Source organism: Epargyreus clarus, unplaced genomic scaffold (genome assembly GCF_041222505.1).
Source record: "Epargyreus clarus isolate Ecla_fem2 unplaced genomic scaffold, WU_Ecla_fem_2.2 ptg000035l, whole genome shotgun sequence".
Taxonomy (NCBI): Eukaryota; Metazoa; Arthropoda; class Insecta; order Lepidoptera; family Hesperiidae; genus Epargyreus; species Epargyreus clarus.
This window is the reverse complement of record NW_027332240.1, coordinates 549,174-562,694: the sequence shown is the minus strand read 5'-3', so window position 1 is coordinate 562,694 and position 13,521 is coordinate 549,174. Positions and strand designations below refer to the sequence as shown.

At 35.1% G+C, this 13,521-nt stretch overlaps 2 protein-coding genes across 2 annotated transcripts; one reads left to right on the top strand and one right to left on the bottom strand.

The window, feature by feature from the left end:
• Positions 1–3,714: 3,714 nt before the first annotated feature.
• vih (ubiquitin conjugating enzyme vih) lies at positions 3,715–5,458 on the bottom strand. Its single transcript, XM_073091919.1, has 2 exons — positions 5,216–5,458; positions 3,715–5,137 (listed from the first exon to the last, which is right to left on the bottom strand). The coding sequence occupies exons 1-2, from the start codon at positions 5,314–5,316 to the stop codon at positions 4,708–4,710; spliced, it is 531 nt and encodes a 176-aa protein (XP_072948020.1). The 5' UTR covers positions 5,317–5,458; the 3' UTR covers positions 3,715–4,707.
• Positions 5,459–6,768: 1,310 nt separating this feature from the next.
• On the top strand, positions 6,769–8,233 carry LOC140756424 (splicing regulator SDE2). The gene has a single exon (XM_073091923.1). It carries the CDS (start codon positions 6,947–6,949, stop codon positions 7,670–7,672), a length of 726 nt encoding a protein of 241 aa, XP_072948024.1. The 5' UTR covers positions 6,769–6,946; the 3' UTR covers positions 7,673–8,233.
• Positions 8,234–13,521: the final 5,288 nt, after the last annotated feature.

Here is a 13,521-nt window from a genome sequence, read left to right as displayed (position 1 = left end):
AATTGTATAGAATGAAGAAGAAGAGAGAAGAGAAGCTTTTCACTTTTTCAGCAATGTTTATAAGATTGTCATGGAGCTGTGTTTATATATAAGTATGTTTATTAATATTAATATTAGTATTTTAAGGCTTAAATTTATAATACTAGCATGTTAAACCTGTTTAAATGTGGTTGCATCTATTGTCCATTTGTGTGTATACTAAACCCCGGTATATAGTGGGTTATTGAAGTATTTATTTATTTCTTTTCATTATATCTTAATAATATCGGTCGATTTTAAAATAATATTAATTATCCAGGGGTGTCTTATCTTTACCCGGGTTTCGTACCCTGATTTCTTTATCGGTTACCGGCAAATCTTCTTTATCCGGAGCCACCAGGGTAAAACAGATTTGTTTTGACACCCGGATAATCTTCTATCCTCCATTATTTTGCTGTTGTATGTGAAAATAGGAAAGATGTCTTCCTTCAAAGAATAAATAGTAATATGTGTATGTAATCTTCAAATTCTTCCACAATCAGTCCATTATTGTAATATAATTAAAGTTTGACCATTTAGACAACTGAACAGAATAATTATTGTATAAATAAATATAAATATTATAATTATGCACATATTCTAGTCCTTATTTCTGTTAGTTTAAGATATTTAGGGCATCCGTTAAAACTGCCGTGGGCGTTTGTTCCTAGGGCTGGGAAACGCCGCGGGCGACCGTAGCAGTTATAAGCGGTATGTCTTATGTCGCAAGTGTCGTAAGTGTCGACTCTTAAACAGTGTACGAGCGGGCGACCGCCGCGTGCGAACACGACGTGCAAACGTTGCCCGCCGCACTTATAAATAATTGTTGAGTGCGTGTCCAAGTCTGAGGGTTCCGTACCACCGAATTTACATTTATTGTTTATTTTTAGTTTCGTCGATCATAGCAGCCATGGAAGTAAATGCATTGTGAACATTTTAACTATCTAACTCTTACGGTTCAATAGATAGAGCGGAAAACGCATAAAATTTTTTTTAGTAGCTGTTGTTATAGCAGCTATATACAGTTATACACCGTTATATACATTCTGTAAAAATCAAATGTCTGTTACGGTTCAAGAGATAGGTCCCTGTGACAGACAGACAGACAGCGGAGGTTTAGTAAGTGATCCGTTTTTACAATTTGAGTACGGAACCCTTTTATTTTTCAATGGAAAACGCGAGCGTGCACCCGCGCCAATTTTAGCGGAGACTTAGACTTAGCTAATTGTATAGTGTAAACGTATTCACAAATTTATAATTAAGCTGATTATTGCAAAGTTGTTTCTCGTTAATGCTTAATTAATAATGTCGTTACTGCTTTATTAATATGTGTATACTGTGTGTGATTGTATACTTTGTGTATAATAACGAATTAATCGGTGTGAATGTGATTCGGTAGTAATGTGTGCCAATGTGTTTGATATAAATGAATTTGTATATTTATAATATGAATTAAATCTTATTTAAGCCACTGAATTTAAAGCTATAATGTTGTTTTAATAAATAAGTGTGATTCAAGTTACAATACAGAACTTTAAACCTGTATAAAGTGAAATTCGAAGATGAATTGCTTAATTAACTATAATATTTTATATTAAACGAAACTTTATGACCGCTTGAGCCCTAGTTGGAAAGTAGTTTTTGTTAGTTAACATTATTGAAATGAAAATCATTAACACAAATTGCGAAGTTGGTTTAAGACATCAAGGTATACACGGCTGCTGCAAAATTTTTGATGTCCTACTGCTGGGCACGGTATTTCATAAACGAGGTCTGTGGCGTACTCTCATCGCTCTATCGTGGATTGGCGGAGAGCGCGTTGTAATTAACGTGGCAATATACAAACTGCTATAAATCTGTAAGAAATGAGTATTCAATTTTATGCAAAATTGACGTACGAGCTACTCGAAGAAAACATTATTCTATGAAAATGTTCAATTCAATTTGAATAGGTATATACAATTGAAGTGGTCATAGCAGACACCTGTAACAAACTCCATATACCTGACCTGAAGCCGGTCGGAAATGGAAACATATGTTTCCATTACTGGGGATTAAGACGGTCGCCCTCATATGTTCATCACCCGTCGTTTTAAAATACTTTTATCGCATAAAATACCTTCGGTAGGTACCGTGTTCCGTTCGGACAAATGAAAACGCGTTCGCTGTTGTAGGACTTTCAGCCTGTAGCACTTTTTGTTTCGACGTTTTTGGAGCGCATCAATTGGATTATTGGTAGGTAAGTGGTGCGGTCATAAAGTTTGGTAATAGCTAATTGCTATAGACCTTTGTTATGTAAAAGACAGAACTTTAACAGTACCCTGAACATTTATTTGAGATCAAAACTCGAGTTTTAATTGTATAGGCCGGTACCTATTAATTTGAGTAGATACCTTTTTAGATGATTACTCGAATGCTAATACATATATTTGGTTGAGTAGATATGATAACACTATATCTCATAGAAATATTAATATCACTTCATTTCTCGGTCGGCAACCTGAGGATTGAATCTCCCTTGCTGTCCTTAATTGTGCCTCTCTTACCGGCCCGCGGACCTTATAGAACGTAGGTTATTCCTCGTCCTTATTTTTCGACATCAACATTACCTCATGTAGCGTCTATGTGGCCTGTCGCCAAAAATGTTGCCGATCGCTGATAAACAATTTAAAATAAACTATCTATAGTTATCTTTTTATCACAATGCAGTTGAATTGCAGAACGCAATTAATAATCTAATTAAACTCGAGTGTCCTTAACATTTAATCTAAGATCTAGATTATATTAATTGTTATCATGTAAAGCAAAATTATCACAAAATGAAATTAAATGCATTGTAATATACTTATTGTTTTATCACGTTTACTTTTTTATATCAATAGGTTTGGTAGTAAGTAATGGAGGCAAGAGTTTGAAAGGTGGTAGAGTTCTTGTGGTGTTCAAAGGTCGAAGGAACCACCACGACACCGTCACACTCTGCCTTATAATAGCAATGTTAAACACTGCATGTTCTGGATGGAAGACTACTATAAGGACATTCCAACTTAAAAAGTATTTAGATCGGCCCATGTATTTTTCTTTATCTAGGGTAGATTACACATGTCTATGGCCAGCACCACCAACTATCAAGCAGTCTGCATATTCATTTCCTACATCTGTTTCATAAAAAAACTAAAATAATAGCTATAAAATGTTACATGGTCACTGTGACTCATAAACATCTGTAACTTAAACCATTTTGGAGAACTGAATACCTACTTGAAACAGAAGGTACAAGTATCCTGTATACATGTACCTTCTGTTTCAAGTTTCTTAACTGCCAAATTAATATGAGAAAATATGTATTTTCTTAAAATTGAGGCTTTTCCTTTAGTTTGTCATTTAGCATTACTTCCCAGATTTTGATCCTTATAAGCAACACTATCAGATAGTGGAATAATATAGAGGGTGTATTTTTTTTCAAAATGAACTCGTTCGATTCTCGGCTAGGGAAAAAGTTATTTTAAAAAAGTAATGATGCAGTTTTAGTTTTTATCAAAATCGGCCTCGTAACTCCTTTCAGCATTTTTCGCTAATCCTTATAGTTTCGGATTTGGCCCTGAAGGCCCGTTTGAAAAATTCACCCTGTATACTCCCAAGTAAAATTTCAAGTACATATTATTCTTTCTAGTAGGACATTAAAAAAGAAACAAAAAATAGAATTGCACTAAAGAATTGTAATTGTCAGTGATATTCAGTACATAAGTGTCACCACCCTTCGAGATGCAGATTAGAACAGGCAAAATAATTATTGCTTATAAACAAAATCTAGTACAACATTAAGACAGTAAAAAAAAAAAATCTTGTAAGTGGTACAGACTATACATATTTTAAGTAACCTATCCATGGTTAGAGACAGTTTTGAGCCTTGGTAGTAAATAATAAAATAATACACAATCTATCATATTTTTAGGCATTTTGATACTCACGGGCTGAAAGTATTATGAATTTGAATATAACACTTATGGCATAATTATAAAGTGTAAAGCGTATGCTAAAGTGTAAATCTTCATGCTCTTTGAGCCCCAAGTATAAAATATGCACTTTAGTTTTTTATAGAACTGTGCATGAAGTTACGCCACTTACAAAACTTAATATTTAAGATTCTATATAAAACGAGAAACATATACAACACAATGAAATATAATTATAAATATAACAATAGTATTTAGTATAATTTAGAATGGAGACCAATTACAAATTACATGTTATACAATGAAATATAAAGAAACACAAAAGGACAATTACTCATATAAATGATTTTTATTCTTTTACACATAACTAACTTATGCAGAAATAAATTGAAAAATTGATACAAATATTAAATTAAATATGATAATAACATAAAGCTATTCGCTATTACATCACTGGATAATTGTTATCAATTGAATCGTAAAGCAAAAATAATGATAACGAAATTGTGGCCAAAAACAAAAACCGCTGATTCTATCAAACCACATCTACCACTGATATGTCTAAGAATAAATCACAGTATACAATATATTGAAAATAAAGTCAAGTTTGAATTATGCATGGATATAATACAGAAAGTTTACAGAAATAAATAGTATCCGCATCTCGTAACACACTGCACATCCAACAAAAAGTGACACAAAAACAATAAGACAAGGTTTAACCGACAATATTTGACTATGAGTCTTTGTGTTTATTGTAAAATTCATCTAAATATTTCTTATAGGCGGGTTGGTTTGGCCATAGATATGATGCTTGTTGGTTCAGGGGGCTCAGCGTGTTCGGCTCCGCTAGTAGGCTCTGTATGGACAATAACACAGTGCGCACGTCGTACAGAGCTGTCCACTTGTCTTTAAGAATATCCAAACATATTAGTCCACAAGTGTCGACGTTTGGATGAAAACAGGGCGTGATAAATTTCACTACGGGAGGCGCGTAAGGGTACGAATTGGGGAATTCTAACGACAACTTGTACTTGTGTCCCGCGTAAACTGTCTCTTGGGGCCCGTTTATCGTTCCGATCCATTTGAACAGGTTCTCGCTTTCGGGAAACGCAGAAATACCTTTGTCGGCACAGCGCATCAACTCCATCAGCTCTTTCTGCAACCTGAAATGGAAAAACAATTGAGATTTCTTGGTATCGGTCGCGTAAAGCGTAAAACTCAGCTGTTTCGACATATCTTACCGTTTGCTCACAGCATGGTTATCCTTCAGTTTTATTGTGTCTTCGTTCTGTTTGGCGGGATTTGACGACGAAGCGTAATGTGGATTAATATTTTGAGCCATAATAACACAAGAAATCCAAGTCAGATATCGCTCGTTGTCTGTTAGATGGAGGCGACTTCCTGTAGTTCCTGTTAATTTTAAAAAGCTCAATTTTTATTGGATATTCCATCCGTTTGACAGCGGAGCAATGATGGCGTCGATTTGAAACCGTCAATCGTGAACACTCAGCTCAGAAGTGCAATAAACCGTAACGATTTTAGAATAGCGTAATAAAATGAATAATCTAAATAAATATTTTATTATAGCATTTTTAAAAATATTTCATGATACTTAGGATAATAATCATTTTATATAATTATTTTTTGTAATTTCAAAACGTTAAGGCTCCTTTACACTCATTGTACGCCTTAAGGAGTTATTACACGTCGATAAAAAACTGAAATACAAAGTACAATAAAATGTGCTTATTTTGCTTACTCGTAGTATAAACGTAACAAATAAAATATTAGTAGATACATATTGTGTGATATAATATAAAATTAATACGCTTATGTGAGTACTACAAGTGCCTGTACCTGATGTATTAATTTAAAATTTGAAATATATTCATTGCTGCATATTTAAAACTAAGATAAATACTGTTTTTATTTATCAGAAACTGAAAATGTAAGATTTATTTCTGTGAATAGTAACTTATATTTAATTAGGATGAGTATTGGAGATTTATGGTTCTTCTGCAGGAGAATACTTATCTTTACGATGTTCTACAAAATATCATTTATGTAACTTAAATGTTTAACTTCAAATGTCTCTTTTTGTAGTAGACTTTATTTTTTTCAATAGTTATTACAAGCAATACAAAATTATAATGAACACTTTCTAGTTGCCAAGCAAATAAAGAATTTAGGCATGGTTTTATAATAGTTACTTTTAAATAAGGAAAGTCGGTACTTTCACTTTCTTTCTGATTTGGAGCGCATTGGGCCGTGAAATTAGACCAATCTGTGACTTCACAGTGAATCTAAAAAACGTCTCGATAGTCTATTTAAGACCTTCCAATCTTTAAACAAGTTTAGTGTTAATAATAATTTTCTAAGTGCATTACCGTCTGCATAACCATGTATTTAAAAGTAAGTTATTATTTCAATATTTATTAATTATGTTTCAGTTATAACTTATTCCTATTATAGCAGGTGAAGGGAAAAGGGCTTGGTTATAATAATATATTATTTTGGAAGAATATTAATAAAATAATTCGAAAACCTATTTTTAGTTTATAGATTGTATGTATATAAACTTAGAGTAATATAATAATTACTATGAGGATAAAAACCTTTTATATGGTATTTTTAAAACAGAAAATACTAAAAAGAAAAAAAAGCATTTCTAAACGTCTAAATGAAAATAAAAATAATTAACTAAAAAAAAATTTATACCATGCTAGGTCGAATACAAGGAATCCAAGTCCGACACGTAACAGTTATTTAGAAAACTAACGCCAGTTTAATTTGACAGATTAGTCATTGACAACACAAATCTCAATAACACATTGACAAAATAAAATAAGGAATTTAGAAATTGGCAATACAATCAAAACTTTGTGATTTAATACGCTTTAAGTTATCGTCTTTCCTTAATTACATTGTAACTTATTAGTAATTCGTACAGTGGAGGCATTTATATTGTCATAATGACTCCTCAAGTGTATTTCGATAACAAACTTGTTTGCAATGTTGTGGATCCGTGTGTCTTCGATTTGAGGCAACGTATTTCACAAGAATATGGTGTTCCGGAATCAGATTTGTTCATCACAGTTAATGGACGACGGATTACAAGTAATTTTGAATTAAAAAACAACGAAAATGTGGTTAGGGTATCCACGAAGCTTGTGGGAGGTAAAGGGGGCTTCGGGTCGATGTTACGCGCGATTGGCGCGCAAATCGAGAAGACGACGAATCGAGAAGCGTGTCGGGATCTTTCTGGAAGACGGCTACGGGATATAAACGAAGAGAAACGCCTCCGAAAATGGCTGGAAGGACAAGAAGACCGGGAAAAGGAAGCAGCGGAGCGGAAAATCAAGAAGTTGGAACGGTTAGTCGCAGAACCTAAGATTGACGTGAACATGGCTCCGGAGTACGAAAAAGAGCGGCAAGAGCTGCCGGAGAGGGTAAGCGCTGCGGTTGATGCTGGGTGGGAAGCCGCTGGGTCCTCCAAAGAGGTCTGTTTAAAACGCAAAGTCGCTGACGAGAAAAGCAAGGGTAAGAATAAGAAGAAAGCTAAGCTGTGGATTGACGCTGATTTATCAGACTGTTCTTCATCAAGTGAGGATGAGGAACCAAAGAAAGTGACTGAGCAAGTTGTGACTACAGACAGTGGCAATGAGTCAGACAGAGCATCGAAAAGTAGTCACGAATAGTCCGATTTCAGTGAACTTTATCTATGTACAGATAGATATATGACTAAACCATGATGACAAATACTCCTAATAAGTAGATGAAATTAGGTGTCCATTCTGTTACTTGATTTGTGTAACCTTTTAGGCAATATGGGCCGCATTGTAGCCCGAAGAGATAAACAGAGGCCACATTGTGAGGTAGACTCTGAAATATTGACGGAAAGAAATTAAATAGTAGCAAAAACAGTCTGTAATTTGACAATGAAAATAAAGAAAGTAATACTGTTTTTAGAAAATATCATTGCAAGCAGGGTGTCGCTTGCCGAAGTTGGCCGACTGCCGGTCTATTGAATAACTTACTTATTCAATATCGTTAGTTAGCCTTTTGTTCAATATCGATTTAATAATTGTAACCTGAATTAACATAATTGTAATGTTTCAAGCAATCATAAGAAGGGACTGAAAACCTGTTTACTTCTTTTGTATTAAAGATAGTAGGGAAAAAAATATCACCATCATTTGTGACTTGACTTTTTTGAATTGGGTTTGACTAGTGGGATACCACTTTCATACCCATTTCTAGGGTAAAACAATTGTGCTTTTTGTGAAAAGATTGAAAGGCTGGCCAACTTACTCTTGTGCCAACTTTCTTAGTGCTCAGGAGTGGCAAATAATCTGTAATCGGCTTCAGTTAGAATCAGAGTTGTGTCTGGTATTTGGAGCTTCAACCCCAATTGAAAGGCCGAGTGTGTAACCACTAGGTTATCTCTGTATTACATTGTGTAAAATATGAAAATGTTATCAATTATTAAAATTAAGTTAATATTAATGTCTTAGGACTTAGGGAACGTACCTATACTACGTGACCCATTTGGGGGGGGGGGGGGAGGTCTTTAAAATATTACGCTAAATCACAGGGGCCTTAGATTTTTGTCACGTAGTCGAATTAATCGAGAGAAATCTCGCAAGCAAGCAAGGCGACGAGAATCCGTGCTACAGGCGTATACAATAATGTCGTTGTACGATCGGCTGTATAAAGCTTCACAAAAAATTCACATTCGCAATATTACGTAACAATTTGACGAGGGAGGGGGGTGGGGGGGGGGGTTTATTAGCATATACGGGTGGTCACCGGAGGGGGGAGGGGTCGAAAAATATTAGAAAATAGGTCACGTAGTATGGGTACCTTCCCTTATGATATATGGATGTAGAATGTAAAAATGTTTGAAGCAATATTGAGATTTCCATGCAGTAACTATTGTGTTCATGTTTTGTAATTATTTAAGTAAATAAGTTATGTAACTGTATTTTATTAATTTAATCGAATTGAAGGTCATTTAATAAATAAAGATAAGAAACTTGTTGTTTTATTCTGTTTTTCCTGTTTTTCCTGTTAAGATATTATTTATTAAGTTAAATTGAATGAGGTCCATGGTGGATGGAAGAGGGGAGATCGGTTTGGCTTCGTCCGCCAGTGATGCGGCATAGGTTTATTTCATTCTTAGGGCAAGGCAGTGTTCGAGCTGATAATATTCATAGTAAACACTCGTCATTGGCTGCTTCATCTTCATTTTTTTATTTACTTATTTTATTTATTTACTTTTTATTAATTATAACGATTCATAAACCACTTACACCATTCATAAAAACGTAAAGTAAAGTAGTCCCTTTGTAAAGTAGAATTTTTATGGTTCACGAGCTTTTGCACGCGACTTCGCTCGCGTTACGAAGTAATATTTTCATCCCCTATTTTATCCCCTTGGGGGTAGAAATTATCAAAATCCTTTCTTAGCGGATGCTACGTCATAACATCTACCTGCATGCCAAATTTCAGCACGATCCGTCCAGTGGTTTGGGCTGTGCGTTGATAGATCACTATGTCAGTCAGTCACCTTTGAATTATATTTATTTAGATTACTTCACTGCGAAATATATCTGTCATAAAACGAATTCTTACAGGGTACTATTTGGTGTATGACGGTGTTATTCTGTGTTCTGGCGCTGGTGGCTGCAAGACCCCAGGAATATGATGACGATCACGGCCAAGCTGCTGACAGAAAAGGTATACTTATTTCTAACGCATAATTAATTAAAGATAAAGTCCGCGTCGAATTCCTAGTCCGCTCTGAAGTTCTTGCGCGCAGGAGTAGTCGGAGAGCCAATGCGGTCGAACACAACCACAAGTATATACTCCGTACACTCCGTAGCAGCAGTAAGGGCACATTAACACAGGTATATAGGTACACGTGGGCGTGAGCGGGCAGCGGAGGGTGCCGGGGGGTCCCGCGCTGCCTTCGTCCCGCTAATGTCTACAATTTGCTATTGCGACGCGATTTACTTCTATATTCAAAGCGGACTAGAAGTTAGGCGCGGACTCTACCTTATAAATAAATGTAGGAGTGTGGAGTAACGTGGAGTAAACGATCTATCACATTGCTTTTCTGTTAATAAATTCTGTAAACGTGAAGGGAAAACTATAAATAATAAATTCAGAAGAATTATGATGTATGTTGTTGTAGACAAACAATGTAGGTATGTGAATATGTATGAATATTCCCTTGAGTCAATGTCACGCGATGTCCTCCTTGTATGGCATGTCTGAGTGGCCACCAATAGTTATAATATAGTTCCACACACAGAGGTTGCCGGGTTCAATTCCCGGTCAGGCATACAAGTGATGATTTAGATTTCTGATGTGGGTCTGACTGTGTCGATGGTACCCATAATACAGATAATCTTACTTTTATGGTGGTAATTTAAGAGTTACGGAGTTAGTTTTGAAGGTGGTAGAACCCTTTGTGGTTTGACTCCGGCAGCACCTCACCTGTTTCTGCCTAATAATAGCAGTGTTAAGCGCTGCTGTGTTTTGGTTTGAAGGGTATGGTAAGGGAGACATACTTTTCCGAGGCGTTCCAGCTTAGCCCTCAGGGGTAGAGGCGCATCTGTGGTCGATCTCAGGCAGGAATATCTAATCCTATCTGGAGTTGATAACAGAAGTCCATGGGCGGCAGGAGTAACTTACCATCAGGTGGACTGCATGCTCGTCTGCTACTCTTATAAGTTACGTGTGTAGAGAGCGTGTAGCGAAAACTAATATATTGACTTCCTTCCAGATGACGTGTCCAGGGTTCAAATCAAGGTGTACCGGGGTCCAACGAAGCACGACGGTTATGCCCCATGGGGTTTTTGGGTAAAACAACCCTCTGACGATCAATGAGACACAGATGTATAGATAACAAAAAAATAGTATAATTATCTACATTTCATGAAGTCATGATTTTAGAATTATTTTTACATGGTACCTACTGTGTTATGTTTTGTATATTCAATATATTTTTGCAGAATTGTTAATTATTTGTTTTCTTGGCGATCTGCGGGATAAGGTTCGATTTCCGGTCGATCTTCTGAGCCAATTTGAGGCTTAAATGTGTAGCTGGTTAAAAAATGTTGATTATAATTATATTGTTAGAGAATGTTTTAAGCAATCACAAATATATTAAAATTTGATATATATCTTTCTTCTAGAAATGAGACAATTAAATAGAAAATAGCTACTTTATCGTTTTTAACTATTATAGCATAACAGTGATGTAATTAGTTTTAAGTTATTACATGAACTTCAAATGATTTTGAGAAATAAAAAATACAGAAATTGAAATTTCTGATTTTGTGAATTTACTAACGAAAGATTAAATTACATGTATTAATAATATAAGTATTGTTCATGGATAAATAGCATACAACCAAAGATTTCTATAGTATTTTTTGCTTTCTTTTGTTATTATTTGCTGCTGTTATTTTTTGTTGCAATTTATGTGGTTTTGGACTAACAATAAATGAAATTAAGAACTAACTAATGTTACTTTATTTCTTGTTATAAATATATACCTAATTTTACCTTATAACAGTAGTGTCAAGTGCTGCCGTGTTTTTGTTTGAAAGGTGTGGTAAGGCAGCAGTGGTGGATTAAGCTTGCCGCAGACCTGGGGCGGAGAGTTGAATGAGGCCCGGAGCGGAAAAGTTGAATGAGGCCTCAGTTTAAGAAGTTGATCTAATTTTACAAGCTTTAACAAATGTGTTGTTAAGTAGGTTGTACTGACGTACACATATAAAGCCTTGTTTAGGAGAACCAAGAACTTTTAGACATTTGGGCCCCCTAGGGCCAGAGGCCCAACTCGCATTGCTGACTTCTATTCTGCTTATCTATGGCTGCTATTATGAGACATAGAAAAATAAATGAAAAATTTGGTGGTACGGAACCATCGTGTGCGAATTTGAATTGCACTTGGCCAATTATTTACAAAGTGACTTGGTGACTCCTAACACATAAAAATTGCAAGAATTAGTGTCATATGTACTTAACAGTCTCCAAGGAAGGCGACAAGCTACTTATTAATAAATGTGGTCCTAGATGGCTCCCTTGGGGAGCACCAAACTTTTTCACTTTAGTAGTATTTCTTTGCGAATTAAGGAAAGAGTGTTAAATTGTTTTATGGTTTAACTTTTTAAGCTTTTTACGTTAAATTTATCAGAATATCATTTAGTTTCCGATTGTGTGAGTGGAAAATGCATAAATTAATTTATTTTCTTGTAGTAATAGAACACTGTTTCTAGTTCCTATTAAAACAATTAGTAAGTAGTGTGTTACAGTTATCGTTAGTACAAGTGCAGTTGTTATTAAATCGGACCGATAACCAGTGTGCATACTACATTTCTCACATAGGCCATAGTAAAATTCTATTGACATCATTTAGGTATATATTAAGAAGTCGATACATCCTGAGAATTGCAGCCCAGTCTAGATGGTAGAATTCCTTGTAGTTTTACTGACGGCAGCTCTTAGGCACATTTATTTTGTGCAGTCTTACAACAGTGAGTGACTTGTTGAGTTCTGGTTGAAACTCCCTTCGTACTTAGGCCTTTAGGATAGGAATATTATAATTGTGTCCGATTTCAGGTAAAAGTATTTTATATATATAGGTATAACATAGGAGGAACATGCGAGCATACTGTCCGCCAGATGGTAAGTGGCAACTGCCGACCATGAACATTGAACATCCATAATCAACCCCAGAGAGGATTACATATTCCTACCTGACGTCCATAGGTGCGGCGCTACCCCTGACGACTAAGCTGGAACGCCTTGGGAAAGTATATTTCAAAAAATCTGTCAACAGTCGATTCTCTACGGGTTTGTATAGATGCATAAGTTACTAAATAGTCGCCGAGCGACTTTCGTAGCGTTAACCACAACTTAATCTAAACTAACAGTTTAAATCCTACCTGTTGCCGTTTGGTCAAACTTTATTTAAATAACTCAGTTTGTTGGTTTATCTATTGAACACACTATCGAAAGATTAGATATTAGATATTTGGTATATGTAGGTGCTTTCAAAGATAACCATTTGCTAGTTTGATGTGATCGAAAGTGGTTTAAGTTCTAATCGTTTTGTATTTTTCTAAATTGTTTCATAAATAAACGTTTAAAACAATTAGTGCTTCAGAAAGTGTCTTGGTTATGGGAGAAATGGTGTTTAAAACTCCATACGTGTGTGTGTATTTTCATTTGATGAACAAAAACAATATAAAAAGTGAGAATCATTAGGACAGTATAGTTACGACAAAAACTTCGTAATCAGGAATGCAAATTAATAGTCAAATAAAAATGGTGTTACTATCAAAATTTGTGTAAGTACCATGTAATAAGTTACGTACATAAAAGCTACATTATATATTATTTTCAAGGTACAGATAGCAAATGAAAAATATTTGTTAGTAAGTAAAGTCTGCGCTAAACTGCTAGTCCGCTCCGAATATAGAAAGAAGCCGCGTCGCAATAGCAAATTCTAGATATTAGCGGGACGAAGACA

Coding starts and splice junctions, on each gene's coding strand:
- vih (XM_073091919.1), bottom strand. CDS start 5,316: ATGGCTCAAAATATTAATCCACATTACGCTTCGTCGTCAAATCCCGCC. Junction 5,138..5,215: donor AACCATGCTGTGAGCAAACG/GTAAGATATGTC, acceptor TTTCCATTTCAG/GTTGCAGAAAGAGCTGATGG.
- LOC140756424 (XM_073091923.1), top strand. CDS start 6,947: ATGACTCCTCAAGTGTATTTCGATAACAAACTTGTTTGCAATGTTGTG.